The 18,089-nt window shown below is 50.5% G+C and overlaps 7 protein-coding genes across 7 annotated transcripts; 3 read left to right on the top strand and 4 right to left on the bottom strand.

The window, feature by feature from the left end:
- The first annotated feature begins 1 nt into the window (after position 1).
- On the top strand, positions 2-3,731 carry BDV14DRAFT_94281 (uncharacterized protein). The gene is made up of 2 exons (XM_073777899.1): positions 2-46; positions 97-3,731. Exons 1-2 carry the CDS (start codon positions 26-28, stop codon positions 3,559-3,561), a joined length of 3,486 nt encoding a protein of 1,161 aa, XP_073626068.1. The 5' UTR covers positions 2-25; the 3' UTR covers positions 3,562-3,731.
- A 169-nt stretch (positions 3,732-3,900) lies between these two features.
- On the bottom strand, positions 3,901-5,695 carry BDV14DRAFT_202144 (putative NADPH oxidase (NoxA); the record flags this gene model as incomplete). The annotated part of the gene is made up of 4 exons (XM_073773935.1): positions 3,901-4,790; positions 4,840-5,249; positions 5,296-5,550; positions 5,598-5,695. The coding sequence occupies 4 exons, from the start codon at positions 5,693-5,695 to the stop codon at positions 3,901-3,903; spliced, it is 1,653 nt and encodes a 550-aa protein (XP_073626067.1).
- Positions 5,696-8,068: 2,373 nt separating this feature from the next.
- BDV14DRAFT_177215 (uncharacterized protein) lies at positions 8,069-9,186 on the top strand. Its single transcript, XM_073769374.1, has 2 exons — positions 8,069-8,573; positions 8,635-9,186. Exons 1-2 carry the CDS (start codon positions 8,516-8,518, stop codon positions 9,003-9,005), a joined length of 429 nt encoding a protein of 142 aa, XP_073626066.1. The 5' UTR covers positions 8,069-8,515; the 3' UTR covers positions 9,006-9,186.
- An 82-nt stretch (positions 9,187-9,268) lies between these two features.
- BDV14DRAFT_202142 (cytochrome P450) lies at positions 9,269-11,506 on the bottom strand (the record flags this gene model as incomplete). Its single annotated transcript, XM_073773934.1, has 8 exons — positions 9,269-9,434; positions 9,644-9,889; positions 9,960-10,336; positions 10,413-10,488; positions 10,540-10,605; positions 10,684-10,954; positions 11,029-11,160; positions 11,230-11,506. The coding sequence occupies 8 exons, from the start codon at positions 11,504-11,506 to the stop codon at positions 9,269-9,271; spliced, it is 1,611 nt and encodes a 536-aa protein (XP_073626065.1).
- A 962-nt stretch (positions 11,507-12,468) lies between these two features.
- BDV14DRAFT_177210 (mismatch-specific DNA-glycosylase) lies at positions 12,469-13,839 on the top strand. The gene has a single exon (XM_073769373.1). It carries the CDS (start codon positions 12,637-12,639, stop codon positions 13,723-13,725), a length of 1,089 nt encoding a protein of 362 aa, XP_073626064.1. The 5' UTR covers positions 12,469-12,636; the 3' UTR covers positions 13,726-13,839.
- Positions 13,840-13,859: 20 nt separating this feature from the next.
- On the bottom strand, positions 13,860-14,678 carry BDV14DRAFT_177208 (SBDS family protein). The gene is made up of 3 exons (XM_073769372.1): positions 14,411-14,678; positions 14,197-14,320; positions 13,860-14,129 (listed from the first exon to the last, which is right to left on the bottom strand). The coding sequence occupies exons 1-3, from the start codon at positions 14,569-14,571 to the stop codon at positions 14,070-14,072; spliced, it is 345 nt and encodes a 114-aa protein (XP_073626063.1). The 5' UTR covers positions 14,572-14,678; the 3' UTR covers positions 13,860-14,069.
- A 553-nt stretch (positions 14,679-15,231) lies between these two features.
- BDV14DRAFT_191127 (putative Rho guanyl nucleotide exchange factor) lies at positions 15,232-18,009 on the bottom strand (the record flags this gene model as incomplete). Its single annotated transcript, XM_073771450.1, has 6 exons — positions 15,232-16,187; positions 16,237-16,471; positions 16,522-16,671; positions 16,785-16,985; positions 17,038-17,346; positions 17,413-18,009. The coding sequence occupies 6 exons, from the start codon at positions 18,007-18,009 to the stop codon at positions 15,232-15,234; spliced, it is 2,448 nt and encodes an 815-aa protein (XP_073626062.1).
- Between the last annotated feature and the right edge of the window lie 80 nt (positions 18,010-18,089).

The raw sequence follows: 18,089 nt of genomic DNA, 5'->3' as shown, positions 1-18,089 counted from the left end.
TCAACAATGCCTCACCTCCACGAGCATGGATTCGTCTGGCTCGCAGGTTAGTCTTAGAACCTAGTGCCTACATTTACAACTGCTAATATGGTGCAGGAAAAGAAAGCCATCCCGCGGTTCGCCAGCTTCAAGCCCAAACCAGCTCCGCCCGGTAACGATCGGCCCTCCGAGCTCCCCAGTCGCGAACGAATTGGAACCGACGACGACAAAGCGCGACATCGGTCGAGAAATTCGAGACACCGGGCGAAACACGAAAGCCGTCATGGCCACCGGTTACGGTCAAGGGAGCGTCGAAGCGATCGTAGAGAATACCACCACTCACGAAAGCACACTAGTCGCCACGAGAAGGAGCATGTCCGCGAACCCACGCCGCCGCCGAGAGATAACGTGAAAGAGCTCTCGAAGGAATCTGCGGACCTCTACGTTGTCGATCGCAAAGGGGACAAATACAATCTGATCTATGGGACACTGCACCGATACAGTGTTCCTCTTTATTATCGCATTGGCAAAGGCCGTGTGTTAGGACTCCCCCCGAACTACAGGATCGATCGCGAAAGCATCGGCGAAAATCAGATTGTTGTGAGGTCGGATGCGACGCGCACAGATTCTTCAAAGTCCAGGCCAAAGCGACTCCTGTCAAAGCCTGAGAGGGCGCCGCCGAGGTTACTACGAGTCCGACCGACCTCGTTCGCAAACGATTCAATTTCTTCCTCAGAGGATTTCGTACCTTTGAGAGATTCGCGTCGAACATTACATGAGATAATTCCCGGCGCATCAGACACGGAAGATGAGAAATACGGATATCGATCAATTCATGGCAAGCTGAAGCCCGATGAAGGTCTCGGTAGCGACTTGGAACCTGTCTCGGATAGTGAGAGTGATGAGGAAGGTGTTCGGCAAGACCCGGATTCTGATATCAAGCAACGCAATGTCGAGCTCTCACGGGGCGTAGAACAACATCCTACCAACGTGGATGCTTGGCTCGGACTCATTGATCACCAAGAGACTGTTCTGAGAGGTTCAGCAAGGCAATCGAGCTCCTTGACCCACGCAGAGCAGAATAGCTTGGCTGATATCAAGATCTCGCTGTACGAGAAGGCGCTGAAGAAGATTGGACAGGGCCACGGCCGAGACCGCCTTCTTATTGGACTTCTGGAAGAGGGTTCGAAGCTGTGGGACACGAAGAAGCTGCTGGCACGGTGGCATTCCACTTTGAAGTCCAATTCGCAGTACATCAGCCTGTGGATAAAGTACCTAGACTTTCGGCAGACGGAATTTATGAATTTCAGCTACGACAGTTGCTTCGCCACCTTTTACGAATGTTTACGTTTGAACCAAGCGTCGCCCGATGGTCCGGAGAAATCCCGCGTTCACATGTATCTCTTTCTTCGTCTAACTCTGTTCTTACGAGAAGCGGGATACATGGAACAGGCTGTGGGGTTCTGGCAAGGCATTTTCGAGTTGACATTCTTCCCGCCGCAAGGTCAGGATATCAGGGAAGCAGAGGTTTTGCTTTCAGCATTCGGAGATTTCTGGGACTCGGAGGTCCCTAGGATCGGAGACCTGGGAGCGAAAGGCTGGAAGAACAGCAACACGGCTCCGCTCGATCCGCAGGTATTCGAGCCGCAGTGCCATCTCAATCCCAGGTCAATGCTGGCATCGTGGACGGCCTGCGAGCAAGAACGCATTCTCAATGCTCAGCTCCCAGCTCGAAGCTTGGACGAGCCAGAGGACGATCCGTACCGCGTGATTCTCGCCACCGATCTCCAGCAGATTTTCCCTCTCGCTTCACAGTTGACCTCAACTTCTGAGCTCGTCGACAGCTTTCTATACTTCTGCCAGATGCCGCCTATTCTTAACGTCTTCAATTATAGAAAAACTGGCAGCTGGATGGGTGATGGCTTCTTGCGGAATGATGTCTCAGCTATTGCATATGCAAAACTCGATGACTGGCTCTCAGTCTCCAGGAGCGATCATGAGTCCACATCTCCAACTGTCTTCTCGAATCAGCATTTTCTTCACGTCTCTGACACGTACTTTGCAGACACAGGCAACTGGTTCTACTCGTTCAAACCCTGGCTCAAAGCCACCTCCGACCCAGCACACACCGTCGTGCGTGACTGGGTGCGAAGAACCCTCCGGTTACTAGTCGATGCAACGCCGTCAGATGAAGATCTGGCGGAGTACACAGTCGCTGTTGAGATCGCCTGCAACGCCAAGGAGGCTAAAAAGTATGCCAAATCGTTGCTCAAGAAGCGATCCTCTAGCCTTCGATTGTACAATGCATACGCACTCATCGAGCGGCGAAGCAGTAACCACGCCGTCGCTGACCACGTTTGGGCAACCGCGATTTCAATGAGCAAATCCCTCGCGCACGAGCAAAAAGTCGACAGTATTCTGCTCTGGCATACTTGGATCTGGGAGCTACTGGAGGCTCGAAATATAGCCCACGCTGCCCACCTCCTATTTTCAATGCCCCAAAACAACATTGATCTTACGACGTTCCCTGAATCATCGAGCAGCCCGTCTTTCGGCGCAACACATCTGCTGAGAATTCGTCAGTACATCTTGGAGACCCAAGAGAGCGCAATTGCAAACCACAAACCAAACATAATTAAAGCCTGTACAGACCTTCAGGCTATCCTCACCTATCTCTCCAACGCGCAAAATCTCAACAAATCTCTCGAATCATACACCACCACAATCCAAAGACTATCTACCCTTCCGAAATCGGATATAACAGAGCCCTTCATATCCTTCACAACCGAACTCCTCTACCAGTCCCGCGCAAGACTAGTCTATCACCACCTCCGCACAAGCACACTCTACAAACCATCTTATATCCGCACAATCCTACAAGAAAGCATATCTCTCTACCCACACAATACAATTTTCCTCTCCATCTTCGCCTGGAACGAGTCTAGGTTCCGTATCGAGGAAAGGGTTCGCGATATCATGCGTGATATCACCACCACGGCCAATCCTTCCTCCCCCACCTCCGACACCGGCAGAGACAACAGCATCCCAATAACAACACACCTCTTCTCAGTCTACACCGAGCTAAACCGCCCTACATACGCCGGGTCAACAATGCACTCCGCCCGCGCGGCATTTGAAAGAGCACTCGGAACCTCAACCGTATCCTCATTCACCTCACCATTAACCTCAACCGGAAAATCAAGCATATCCCTCTGGAAACTCTACATCCTCTTCGAACTCCACCAAAACGACATCACGCGCGCAAAGAGCGTTTTTTATCGTGCGATGCGCGCGTGTCCTTGGTCAAAGGATATACTCATGCTTGCGTTTACGCATCTGCGGGAAAACGTTGTTGACTCCGGCGCGAATGTTAAGGGTAGGGGGATGAATTTCTATGAGCTAAGGCATGTCTATAATGTTCTTGTTGAGAAGGAGTTGAGGATTCATGTTGATGTTGAGGGGGTGTTGGATGAGATGGGTGCTAGGATGGAGGGGGAGGGCGGGATGTTGGGGACGTTGCCGGATGATAAGGATGCGGATGCGGATGGAAATGGCGATGGGGATGAGGAGATGCAGATGTAATCTACTCCGTATCACCAATGGATCAAAGATTTGGCACGTCAGTGCTAATTATAGCTTGTCGCTGATTTCAAGTTCTAGAAGTATAAGGCTGGCTATATACTAGAGGTTGATGTAATGTAATGTACAGCAGGTATGCAAAAAGAAAATCAGGACAAAATACAGTAGCCGCAATGCGAAGATCCAAGAGCCCAGGCTAAAAAGCAGGTCGTTATTCATCAGGGGTAGCGGGTATAGATTGAGGTATCGGTATAGATGTCGGCAATGTAAACAATGACGAGACGTATGTATGCGTTTATGTGTCGATTTTTTATGGTTTGTTTGGCGTGGTGGATGAGGAGCTTAGAAGTGCTCTTTCCAAAATTTGAACTTGACTTCTCTCGTTGACGAAGCCTTCGCCGCAGCCTTGATTTGGCGAGCCGCGACATTAGGACCGCAGAAGTAAACTCCAATGTCTGTTTTTGCTTGCGCATGTAGACCGGACATGTAAGATTGATCTTGAAGGCCGTCTCGCATAGCCGAAAACAACCGCTTGAAGTCTGGGCGACCGAAGTTGGTTCTGCTCTTGAGTTCCGTGAGCGGGTCCAATTCGCGGCCGACAGAGTTGAGGTAGATGTTTGCTGTGGTGTCTTGGTCTAACCGTTGGGTAAGGTAGATGTGGATGCGCAAGAACTCCGAACTTCCTTCGTAGGCGGCATCGGTTGCGGATTGGGCTTCGAGGGAGGAAAGGAGGGCTTGGAACCATTCGAAAGACGTAGTGTCTTTACAGACCCAGATGAACTCGACTCGGCGCAGACGGCGGGGAGGGTTGGGGCTAGCACGAAGATGCCAGATGTTCTTGAGGATGGAGGCCCAGGGAGTCACACCAATACCGGTGCCGATAAGGACGGCGATTTCATTCTCGAAGACGTCTTCGGCGGGGGCTCCATAAGGACCATCGACGCGGAGCTTTGGCATCTGTTGCCCGTTTTGCAGAGCGACTTCGTACATGCCCATCGGGTCGAGACCTTCCAAGTCCCTGGCTTGTGCTGGACCGCAACCCAGTGCGTCACCTAGAGCGCGCGTAAAGTCGCCGACTTGGCGGACGTGGATGCTGACGTATTCGTCAAAGGGACAGGAAGTAATGGTGAAAGGGTGCCATTGGGTATTGGACACTTCAGGGACTTGAATGAAGAGCCACTGTCCGGCCTTGTACTTGAAACTCGGTTTGCGGAACTGGATTTCCATGGCATCTAACGATCAGTTAGTCAGAAGTCTTGAACGAGTAAAGGCTCAACATACCGTACGGATGACGGATGACCTTCACGATCTCCGTCTCACGTAGTGCCCGGATCTCCCGCCATAATCGCTCACACAAGTAAAGCCCTCCTGCTACGAGCTCCCATCTCCATCCTTGGTACCCTATACAGTGGTTCCAGAACTTCTCCCCAGCGAACGGCGAATATGGTTCGGCGCTGTCGCGGACAAAGCAGCCCGTGGCATGGGTGTAGAGTGCCAGCATGAACGGGATGAACAGGTGATGCGTATACCAGAAGGTCTCGAAGGACTGTTGGCGAATGCGATGGTGAGAGGTCGTGTACATGAGCATCATGCAGAAGAGCATGACATGTCCTGTCACTCCACCAGCCTGGGTGTAGTGGATTTGCAAAGCTGTTTGGGGTCGTAGCTGTGTTTTCTCGATATGATAGAAGCTGTAGAATGTTAGCTTGCGTCTTACTCTCCAATGAACCGACTTACTTGACGTAGTGACCGCAAGTGTGGAGGACGGTGAACACCAGAATCGCATACGCTACCTGGCGGTGAAACCATATCGTTTCATCAAGGGGCAGCCATCTAAGCTTCGGTCGTAGAAATTTCATGATATTCCGGCACATGGGCAACAGAATGAGTGTCCCATCAAATGTCAATACCAGGCCAGCGCCTCGCGAGATCCATACTGAATATGACAGCGCATTTAGGGGCGCTAGTTTCTTGCTTGTAGCTTGATAGTTCCTGCAATGGTTAGCTATAATTCAAGTGTCATTGACTTTGAGACAAACCATCCAATTGCGAAAACGGCAAAATGTAGGCCCCAGAACCAGGTATAGAAGAATAATTTTGAAGGAGCAACATATGACCTCCAAGGATAGCGACCCATGGCGGCGACGCTCGTCGGGCAGCGGACAAGCAAGGCAAAAAAATGTGGTTTTGGACAGCGAACTAGATCATCGACCGGCGACGACTGGTATAATTATAGAGGTTTCCAAAGGAAATTGATAAACGGATGTCTATCGACCAGAATGGCGCTGAGGCGGAAGCAGGACCCCGAAGGGTGAAAAGCCTGAAGAATGTGATCCTCCCTCGGCCGGATCAGTAGTGCAACGCTTGACAAGACTTTTTGATTAAAAGATAGGTGGCGTGGTGGTGTTGTCGGCGGAGCAAACTTGAGGCAGGCAGAGTGTGGTAACAGTGGTTTGCTTAGCGGAGAGAGATGGAGTCAAAGACGAGCGCCTGTCGGACCATGATATCGGAGCAGTTCCCAGGGCAGACCGAAATAGAAATAAATGAAAGAGTGCAGAATGTGGAGCAAACCCAAGACAGTGGTAGAAAGGGAACAGGGAAGAGAGAGGGAAGATGGAATGGAGAGAGAAAGAGGAAAAACGAACGACGGAAGAGGAAAAGGCAAAGCGCCGGTCCAGCTTGAGATACTTCGCTTCTCCCACTTACACCCCCCGCTGCTTCTGCACACTTGCGCGAGTTTAAAGACTTTACGACTGCAACCAGCGCTAAGGGACCCTATTGTCTGCCAGGATTCTTGCCATCAGGCTCATTTATTGGTTACGGCGAATCAACGGTCTCTGCCCGCCAACATCTCCCCCAGCTAGCGGATACGTCTCGTCTACGGGCTTGATTATCGAAGCGAACGCTCCAGATCCTTCAGTCAATACGATACGACATGTCAGTGCAATGCGCCCCATGGTTCGAGGCTGACGACGTTATTCGACGACGGGCCCTACGATGGGCGAATGTGACAATGGTCGGCTTGTGCTCCCAAGCGACGAGAGAGAGCCCGAGGGAATGAGGGCTGCTATCACAATCAGCCACGAACTCTGATCGAGTCAGAAGGCCCCCTCTGAACCGACGATTGGATGCGATCGTGAAGCACCGCCATTTGTTTATCTCTTCTGTCAACCTTCCGTGGTGTTCTCCTATCCATGCAACACGGGAAAGCGAAGCCGCCATGTGGCTTGAGAAGATTTACAATGCCGAGAGTGACAATAATTGGTATACTGGGGATATTCGCATCGACATCATGTCACTTATTTACACTTCCAGAGTTGTGATTTGCTGGAGGATTCGCGAGCTGGCGAGACGCTGCCCTATGAGAGGAGTTCTGCAAGCGCCGTTCCCACCATCAATCCCAGCCATCTCCCCACAAACAAGAGGATGTCGACAGAAGGCACCGACTGCTGGGATCCTGTATCCAAATATAGCCCAACGTCTGTAGGGACTAGACCCAAGCAGATTCCATCTCCGCGCCTACTGATTGACAAGACCGCTCCGGACGCTGGTACTCGGCTCTTGGCGTGAGGCACACAGAGTCTTCGGCGCCGCGGCGGAGAATCTGCTTGGTCCTGCATGGTACAAAGTCATCACAGCCATGACTGCCGCAATGGGGTTTGATCCCGTGAGGCAACTTGGCGTGAGTCCGAGGTGTCCGGGCGGCTGGTGTCAGAAAGACGGTGAAAAACATCGCCGACAACCCCAATAGCACCCCGACAATTGAATTGTCCACAGCCACATAGAGTTTTGACTTCTGACCCTCAGTCCAGAGAAGAACCTCGGAAAGCGCTTATCTACCGTCACTGGTAGGGATGTCCCTGCTCGAGTTCTGCGAACTGAAGGATCGAATCTAAAATATACTTCAACCCAACCGCCAAGCGAGCCAGAAATAGAAACCGTGAGGGCATCCCTCTAATTGACCTCATCTGCCTTCCCCGCTCCATGCGCATGGCCCGTCCGATTCTTCAGTCTTCAAAGTTTGCCCTCGCGCATCGCTAGCACCGGTGGCCTTTGATCAATGAGAGCGCCGGGGACGCCAGACCCCAGCAGCCGCTAGAGCACGTTCCCGCGAGTCTACTGTGGGATCTCTCCACCCGTCACATTCATACATCGAGCTAATGCAGTCCATCCCGCCATCCTCGCTCCCCATTTGCCATGCACCTCTCGCTCATCACTCTCTAAGCGCCGGGCAGGGGGGTTACCCTCGTTCATCTCCGTGACCCCTCACCAATCGCTACCTTGTATCCCTCTGCCTCTGAAGAAGCCAAGCGGGGTTTGCATGGAAATGCCCTGCTTCTACCACCCCATTGGCCTATACCCATAATCCATGCAGTCGAATCGAGTCCTGTTGCCCGCAAGCCTATCACATCTCAACGTCAACTGGCAGAAGGCAAGGTGGATTAATTTACGATGCCTCGTTGCCATGCGATTTGCGAAGCTATGTAATCTGCTGTCCTCCCACATGCGACTAAACTAGTCATCGGAGATTCTTCAACCCAAGCGTGGCATGACTTCAGGCACCACACTATCTTGCACGACTTCCCATGATTTGATCTCGGCATGATTGCGACGGGTTTGACGTGACGAAATCCCATTCGATCCGAGTCCGACGTACAAACTTCGATTGCGATTAGTTTCTGCAACCCCAAGCAACTCCGATAAGAGTACAAGACTAGCGATCAAACCACGGTCATGTCAAATTGGACGGCAAACTTTCGAGTGGCATTTTTCAACGAGATAGACGACTGAAATTCCACCCAAACCTGCAACGACCTACACCAACCTTACGAATAATACGATCGAACCCTACAGCACTCCCTCGCCGGACGACAGCGCTTAACGATAATCACCCTCTTAATACACCTTTCTCCTCCACCTCCACCTCTCTCCAAACCTACAACTACCCATCGCCAAAATGGGCCGCCTCATCAAAAACCACTGGGCTCGCCTAATAGTCCTTACAGCCTCAGTTTGTACGTTCACCAAAGCCATCCCTCCTACTCCTCAAAACACCAATCTAACCAAAGTTTCTAGACCAAGTCGGCTCCGCAATCGAAGCCTTCATCTGGCCCAAAATATTCTGGGACACATGGACACACAACCTCGATGGCGCCGTGAAACCCGTCCCCATCCTGCAAATCCTGAATCTCCTCATGGGCCTCATCGGCGTAGCCTGGGAATGGCCATTACGGTATCTAGCCGGTACAATCCCGCACCGGAGTATTGAGTTTAGATTACTGCTTTACCCGCTCAGTTCGATTCTCGCGGCGTTGATATACCAGGGGACGAATGCCGCGCTTTATTATCTTGTTGGCATTGCGGTTTATTTTTGGGCTTATAGTGAGGGGGAGGTTGTTTGTGCTGAGCCTTGGACGTTGCCGAGACGGGTGCCTTCGAAGGTATAGCATGAGAACGGACATATCTGTATTGCATTACGAAGATCACGAGGCGTTTCATTTAGGATTGGGATTGGGATTGGCATGGGTGCTCTGGTAGTACCTGTTGTACTTGTACATACTATATACCACTTGAACGTCATGCATATGACGTAATACCCACGATCGAATAATGGACATTATCACCCTACTCGAGTTCACTTCATCTGCTACTTAGCCACAAATTCTCTCTTATCCCTCTGCCTCTCCTTCCCGCAAGAGAATCAACCACCCTAATGGACAATAATCCTCAACCCCCGACTATTCACCTTCGGCAACGGCATAATGAAGTCCTCCGACTGCTTGACGTCCGACTCATCCGTCTCGAATACCTCCAGGCGCGGCGCACCAGGCCGGAAGAGTACTGCTAGCGCCCAGTACATCTCTGCGTAGGCCATGCTGCGATTATGACGTACATACGTTAGCAAGCGCTTAGAGTAGGTAGAGGCTCATAACCATCTCAGATAACGCAGTCCAATCATTCTGCTACAAACAGAGCCTCGCGAAATAAAGCTGCCTGCCTGTCTGTCCTGATCGACGCAAATCCCAAAGATAAAGAGACAAATGAAGAAGAATCGGATGGGGAGGGGACGGGCGCTACAACATACTTCATCCCGACGCAATTCCTGCTCCCGCGCGAAAACGGCACCCAGTTACGGTTCATTCTCGCATCGACGTTTCCCAGCCACCGCTCTGGCTTGAAGGTGAATGGGTCTTCGTAGACGCTTGGGTCCATATGTTGGCTGTATGCGGCCATGCCGACGGGTGTGCCGGCCGGCATGGTCCATTGCTTGTAGTGCAGGGCTGCGTCGGGCGATACGCGTGGGAGGCGGCGCATGACGCCGGGGCTTAGTCTGATTATGAAAGACCAGATGTTAGCGGGAGATGTGATTGAGAAGGAAAGAAGCGTTTAGTGAAACGAACCTCAGTCCCTCGCGGACAATCGCGTGGAGGTAGGGTAATCTCTCGAGAACTTGCCATGTTGGCATGTTATCTGGGTCTGGGTATCCTTTCATGACTTCTCTCAGTTCATCCGTGAGCCGTTCCTGGATTTCCAGGTTAGACAGTATGTGGAAGCACATAATCGTTAATGTGCGCGCCGTTGTTGCCGTGCCGGCGCTGTATAAAATTACTGCTTCGCGCGAGAGCCGCTCGGTGTCACATTCTGATTCCGGCATTCCGCTGGAGAATAGGATGTGTCGGTAGATGGATGTCTTGGTGTCTTGGGTTTCTTGGGTTTCTTGGGTCTTCGCGGTACTGAGTTTCTCATGCTTTGTAGCGGCGATGTGCGTTGTCGCCATCTACAGAGCTGGTGGTCAGTAGATGGTGCATATTCGTAAAGGCAGATTCTAGGGCTAGGTGCGGGTGTGAGCGTACTTCGCGGAGGACTTTGAATACATTACCCCCGGGATAGATGCGGGAAACAATGACGTCCGGAATCATTTGGGCCAGTCTATCAGTATAAGCAAAGCCATTATCGTATAGGAAGAACAGAAGTACTAACAAAGCCAGGTAAGGTATATGCATCAACGGCAAGACCTGCCGCCCAAGGCCCTCGATCAAATTGTGCCTGTCTTCTCGTCAGCCGATATAGTTGCTCTGCATCTGCAAAGTTTATATATAGAGACAAAAGACGGTCATGACATACCACTCCCTACCAAAGTCCTCGCCCTGGATCAAGTTCGGCGGCGTCTCGGAGCATATTCTCCCAATTACATCCCCCGTAAAGGCAGAGAAGACATGATCGAGCCGAATGACGCGACCAGATCCAGCAAGCCCAAGTATTCTCTCATTCAGCATGTTAGCCTCTTCTATAATTGTGGGCTCGATTCTGTCGATGCTTAGCCGCGAGAAGAAGGGCTCGAGAGGCTTGCGTCGGCGTCGATGAAGTTCGTGGTTTTGGGTCATATGATGGGAGCCTTCAATAGCAATTAATGTCAGCTGAATCCAGGCAAGAAGTGCTCGAGCTCAGTTAAGGGGTTCCTGTTCATACCGTCCAGTCCGAGGCTTGCTCTATAGTCAGCCCAGATCTCAGTGCGGCGCGTGTTGGCAGCGACATAGACTTCATTGTAGAAGGTTGGATCATTGATAACGATTTCTTCAGGATTGATTCGAAGGATTGGTCCTAGTAATATCTGTAAGCTGGATCTCTTGCGCTTTTTTGCAAAGACAACGGTCCAGGTTGTGCACATACCGTATCTCTTATGCATCTCCTCAATCTTGTAGAGGTAGGCACCGCCCTTAACAACATCATAATAGAACTCAGGCCACCATGTGGCAGCAGCCAACTTTGGTCCTGGAAATCCCGCCAGAGGGTGGAAGTAGAGACGATAAACGATAACGAAAGCATTGTAAAGGAGGAAAAACGCAAATCCTGCAGCGAGGATTCCAGGTAGACCATATGTGCTCAAAAAGAGAGCCACGTGATTGGAGACGGCTTTGGTTCCAGTCTCTTCAGCTAAAGGTTCCATTTTTGCTTTGAACAGTCCTAGTACGGGTTTAACGAGCAGAGATTATCAGAAATGGTAGACTCGGAGAGGTAGTGGGAGCTTTATACCTACGGTACATAAACTTCTTATCCCGAAGCCACACCTTATCTCCTGCAAGGTTTAATTCAGTACCTGTCAAAGTCATAAATTGCTTGGCTATAATCCGCTTTAGTCTGTCTAGTTAAGAGTCTTATGCAGAGCCACGTCACAGGGAAAGGACACTTACCCTGTATGCCCCGGTATACACGCGAATCACTATAGAGTCCAGGAGAAGGGATCTAATCAAATCAAGATGATCCCTGAATGGCTGGGACTTTTCTAGATGAGTCGAAAGACACACATATTATATCCAATATGAGGACCTGAGCGCTGCATTACTCTTGAAGGAGTTACTGGCTTGCGGGCTAGGTACGGACTAGGGCTCACTAAAACGTTCGGTCTGCATGGGACCCCATTGGTACTCGAGACCTCTCAACTTCTCCGCATCGTTTAGCACGGCATCAATTTGTCCTGTGGAGAACGTTCCCGCGAGTCGTGCTGACATGGTCAGCGGTGGTATCCAAGGTTGTAGCCAAACTATTATTTGATTAAACCTTCGAGGTTGTACTTAGCCCTTGGCGTGCATAAATTATATATCTCCACGGGAAGCGCGAAATTTGGAAGAGAACGACGAGGCTCTGATCACTGATAACCATAAATCAAAGATCATTCAAGAAGCTACTCTATACCATGACACATTACTCTATGCACCCAAAGTATCACCGGACTGATGTTACTGTTCGTCCACTGCGTGGTTTTCAATTATGCCTTGGTGCCTTGGTGCCTCAGTCCCTTACTTTCTTGGCTCTCATTCTAGACATTATCACATGACTTGATTTGCCATCGAGCAGTGAATGATGCGGATACGGGGTGGAAAAGTCTTCCAACAAGAAACTAAAAAATACGAGTTCTCGAGCCAGAAACTTCTAATGAGATGTGGCAAACTCAAAAACATATTACCTGATTAACCTTCTCCCGTTTATTAACCCCCAGCAGCTTCAGCCATCTAGATTCCTACCCTCCTTGGAACCGCTTTGGCTCGGTGATTGCAGACTGCGAACCGCATTGTCACGATGGCGAAGTCTCCGTTCTTTGCAGAAGCTCCTATTAAGGAAATGGACACTGCTTTCTTGCCCAGTGACGAAACTGTCCCTGTTGATCAGATAAGGAGCTTCAATGGCGTTTTGAACAAATACGTACATGTCTCGGAGACCACGACTGCCAACACCAGCTCCAGATCGCCATCACATGAGACAAAACGCCAGCTTGAGACTACCACCACTACTATCGAGACCCAGACAACACCGAAACGAAGAAAACCGACAAGATTAACAACCTCGCCCCCGCAAACAACAACCCCCGGCCGCATCACCCGCTCCCAATCCATCAAATCCCGCTCTACGACCCCCGCTTCACCACCTGCACACCCATCTAGATCTCCCCTACGCTCAGGAACACCCCAAACACCACGCTCTCGATCCCGCTCCGCTCCCCGCCGGCAAACATCCTCGCCCTCGTCCCTCCCTACCTCCCTCCTCCGCGACACAATCCCACAAAACCTCACGCTCCTCCTCGTCGGCGTAAACCCCGGCATCGCAACAGGCCAAACGGGCTTTGCATACGCACACCCTTCGAACCTCTTCTGGAAACTCCTTCACTGGAGCGGGATTACACCGATTCGGCATCCGCCGTCTGATACATACAAGCTCCCCGAATTGTATAACATCGGCAACACGAATATCGTTGAGCGCGCGACGCGGGACGCAAGCATGCTTAGTAAAGCTGAGATGGACGCTGGCGTTCCGGTTCTCGAGAAGAAGGTTGCTGCGAATAAGCCGGGGGTTGTGTGTCTTGTTGGTAAGAGTATATGGGAAGCTGTCTGGAGAGCAAGAAAAGGGAAAGCGATTAAGAAGGAGGAATTCAGGTATGGGTGGCAGGATGAGGGGGAGAATATGGGCGTTTCTGAAGAATGGGAGGGAGCGAAGGTCTTTGTGGCTACGACTACTAGTGGGCTTGCTGCTGGGATGTCTCTAGCTGAGAAGAGGGCTGTTTGGGATGAGCTTGGAGCTTGGGTTGTTCCACGCCGGGAGGCTTGGATGAGAGCTAAGGCTGGAGCTGTAGCTGTACCTCAAACTGAAGATGGAGCTCCATCAAACACCTAGCCTGACACCGAAGCCCATGGCCAAGCTCAAGCTCAAGCCTCAAGCTCCAACCTTGCTCCATAGGTACCCTAGACCAATACCAAACATCAATTCCATCAAAATACTTGAACTATCATACTACAAGATGATCAATCCTTGGATATCATTTGATTTCATTTTATCCTTCATTTCAGAAGGATAAGGTAGGTATGTTATGTTATGACGTAGCATAATAAAATACAATTCCCATAGCCAGTGGCCTCGAATCCCCGCGAGTGCCAATCATGCTTCCGATCCATCATCATAAAAACGCTAAAGTAAAAGTACTCCGTAATCGTCATCCCTTAGAGCTAACGAGGAATAATCTAGTTCCCGTTGCCCCGGGGTCCGTTGCTGACGTTGGTTTCGCCGTTGCGCTCCCGTTGCTGCAGCCAATGATTAGTATTGTCATTGAAGGATGAGAGGGGTAGGGAGCAAGGAAGCATGACTTACGTTGTACCCCTGCAGCTCACCACCGTGCAGGATCTTCTTAACACACTCTTCCTCATCGTGTGTACCGAATTCGTTCTCAAGGGAGGCCTTGCTTGCGCCGTCGAGGACGCCTTGGGCGCCGTGCCTTGATAAATTATTAGTTTCTTGATCTCTATAGTAGAGTAAAGAAGGTATGATGCAGAGAAACTGCGGGGTAATGAGGGGCAGGGCATACTTGTGAGTGACAAAGATCTTCCACCCGTTCAGGACATCAGCGAGAGCGATTGTAGAGTCGTTCTTCCACTTCTGGAGGATGGTAGGGTCGTCAACGAAGACGATGAAGTCGTCGGACTTGCCCTTGTAGAAGACCTTGGAGGAAGTTTCGTTGGCGCGCATTGTGGTTGGTTTGTGGGTGGTATGTGGTTGGATTGGATTGTAGAGTAGTGTTGTAGTTGTGGTTGGAGATAGTTGGGGGGGTGTTTTGTGTTCAGGGAGAATAGACAGATAGTAGTAAGGAAAAGAGAGGAAAGAGGCAGTCGCGTGAGGTATATAAAGAGCTGGCGGAGCTGTTGAGGCTGGCGTGATGAGTCTTGGTGACGTCACCGAAGAGGGACTCTGGGGCAGAAGAGCTCCGGTGAAGCCAGCTTGTTTGGAGCTTCAAGCCTCGAACAATAATAGTACAAAGAGTGTAATGGATTTTCAGCGGCTATTTTTTCCAAGATCATTGGGTTGACACAAGATCCACGCTGTAAAGAGTAGGCAGCTGTCTGAACTTTGGGGCAGCTTGAAGAGCTTCATGGCATCGACGTCATCGGTATCCTCCGAAGGTTCTCGCTGTTGACAGCACGGCTCATGTCATTCTTTCCCTCTTCTGGTCGCTTGCTATGTCCTCGGTGGAGTCTAGACGCCCAGTATGTGCTACGTCCTATGCCTCATTACGTTTCGTCAAGCATAATAATATTCAGATGCCCCTTCCATCTCCACATCTTTCATGTGCGATTACATACGAACATCGCCCTGTATATCCCCTCATCTCTGGTCAGATTTCTTGCATCATCATGCTCCACTAAGACTCGGGCGAGCATTCTTCTTTGATCGTCGCAGAGACATCGAGTTGAATATCGACCATAGACCTTTTCGTAAAGACGCTTCCGAGTTCTCAGAGCCCTTGTCTGTCCTGGCTGCTGGTTGTGAGCTTGAGTTGCAACTAGACCGAGGACTGGTCTTCACCCTCAGCGTCTTCGAACGTCCTATGAGCAAGGCGGCATCCTTAGGTAGAACCCAGCTCTTCTCGTGCTCAAGGCTGTGGCTGAATTCCGACGCATCTCGTCTTTTGCGTTTTTTGAAGACTTGAGTTTTATCATCAGCCTCATCAGCGGCCTGTACCTCTGTCACATTTTGCAGAGTGGTTGGCAGATTCAATGAGCTTGACCGCTGAAAGCGCTTTGACCGTAGGCTGAGGTGCCTCATAATCGAACCGGATCCAAACCAGATCTCGCCGGGTGCGAGAAACATACCAGGGTATGGGAGGACATCGCGAGTATAAAGGTGTGAAATAGTACGCTCAAGGCGGACTCTGTCTTGCCTCTTTGCAGTGATCGTAAAGGGCTGCGGTACTGGAGGAGGCACCTTAGGTCGTTCGACCTCGCCGTCAATCTGCCGCAGTTGACCATGCTTGTGCGGGCAATATGTCTTGCGAATGATGATAGGCTGTAAGTCGGAACGCACTCGTTGCGTGGTCCCTAGGGTTTGTAGAGAAGGCCGGCGGGACAGCTGAGGAGTGACATCTGAGACCTCCTCTTCCGGTACCAGGTCCAGAATCAAGAATGAGCTTCCTCGCAATTCGGACGAGACTGCATTTGGGACATCGACTGAAGCTGCTGCCGATTTGAGAATACCAGTCTTCCACTGTTTCTCCTCTGCTGCTGAGGAGGCGCTGAGCACCAATTCGAATTTCTCATCCTCAAGCTGGAATAGTACCTTCCAAGAGAACTCGCAAAAATAGTCATACCCTGTAGGACCGTTAATCGTGACCAAATAAGATAGCAAAGCGTGAAATACCCTTTCCATTTGTCAGACTGTCAATCCTAACGTCAGAGACGTACAAACAAGCAATTGGTCGGAGTTTTCGATAATCATCATTCATCTTGGCAATGAAGAAGTGGTGCTTGAATAGGACGCACACCATGAAGGCTCCCGTTACCTGTCTAGGCTGTGTTGATGCTCGATACGTAACAAAAAGAACACCGCATAGTGTCATGGGTCCCAGTTGTTTGTAGATGTCATTAAAGGTGACCTGATAGTATATGTTTAGTTCAGATCATCAGATCCGGGATGACAGCTTACAGATTTCAAGTCGAGCATATTTTGAAGCGAAAAGGTTTTCCCAACAAGGTCTTTGTTCAATGTATTTGCAGTTGCTTCATTGATTTCGGCCAGCGTTCCGCGGACACTATCCAAGATGTGTCTGATTTCGTCATGTGCAGACGGGTCGTCCTGTATATGAGTCCATCTCAACAGCTCCTGCAGCAAGAGCGGGTATTTGCAGACACGTTGGGCGGGCTACTCATTCATTAGCATAAGACACCCGACGCCAAATCATCACGCACCTTTATAAGAATATCATTCAAACACAGCGACTTGCTGTCATAGAGAGAGCGTGTTTCCATTGACGCGGTCGACTTTGTCAGAGCCTCGATTCCTTGCTCGAATCCTTGCCAGTCCCGTATTGATCGTCGAAGAAGCGCAGTATCCTCGTAGAGAAGCTCAAAGTTCTCGCAAAATTCTTTGTAGTTAGCGAAGGAGTACGACTGTAGGTGCAACAATTAGTCTCAATCAGAAATTTGTCCCCAGATCACCCACCAAATCTTTGATCTCTCGAGCAACCAGCAAGGCCTCATTTGCCTCGGAAGCTAGTTCATTCAAGCGCCGATTTATCGATGCCTTTTGGTTCTGTGTTCGTAGAGAGCGACTCTGGAATGCCTTGATGCTCAAATCTACAGCGTACGGACGCTTTGGCCCAGGACAATTCATCATCCTCTCAAGCTCCTCTCGTGAAAGATTGGAAGTCGGCACCAGGATCCTGATCCGCCTCAAAAAGGTCTCGTGCCTCTCGCGAATTCTCTGGACGTTGTGGTATATTTCTGGGCGTGCTGAGATGATTAGGAGCAACTACAGAAAAAAATAACACGTTAGCTCAAGAAACTCCGTCAGTGATAGGAAGATGGAGATAAGTACATTTGTGAGAGCCTTGAGGTCAAAAATATAGTCGGATTCCGTGGTAATGATCTCCTGGAGGACCTGCCGTCGCTTGCGAGCACGATTTTGAGCCTCTTCGTCTATCGAATGACTAACAGACAGTTCCATTGAGTTTCGAAAGTCTGATTTGCTTCGATTGAGGGTACTTTGCGTAGTTCTCCTTGACCTGACGACGCTTTGGCTAGCGATGCTCATGGTCGCTGTCTTGGTTGTGCCCAGGTGCGAGGATCTTCCAGAGAGCTTCTCCCATTGCTGCTCCAACGATCCAGGGCGCGGAGAATTATTGACTTGGTCTCCATTTCCTCTATGAATAAACTCCCAGTCTTCAATGTGTGATTCCTGCCCATACATTCTCCTAGACCGTAGACTGTTTACCCATCGTTTGAACGGGGAGGGGGCGGGGATTCGAACTCGCTCAGAGGTCGTGCATCGATCGATAGACGTTTTGGCGCTGACGCAGTCTGGAAAGGCAAACTTTTCATCGTCAAACTCGGGCGAGGTGATAGGAATAACGGGGGGCTCGGCCACCTCCTTGGATTCCTCCACAGTAACGAGCGACTCGACCGAGGAATCCATACTATATTGAGACAGTGGTTGCTCACCAAGCACAGTCAAGGCGACCTGCTTGAATGTAAAGAGAACGCGCCAGAGCGTTA

Source organism: Aspergillus stella-maris (genome assembly GCF_047715825.1).
Source record: "Aspergillus stella-maris strain CBS 113639 unplaced genomic scaffold BDV14scaffold_44, whole genome shotgun sequence".
Lineage (NCBI taxonomy): Eukaryota > Fungi > Ascomycota > Eurotiomycetes > Eurotiales > Aspergillaceae > Aspergillus > Aspergillus stella-maris.
The sequence above is the reverse complement of the archived record's forward strand: the minus strand, read 5'-3'. Positions and strand labels throughout refer to the sequence as shown.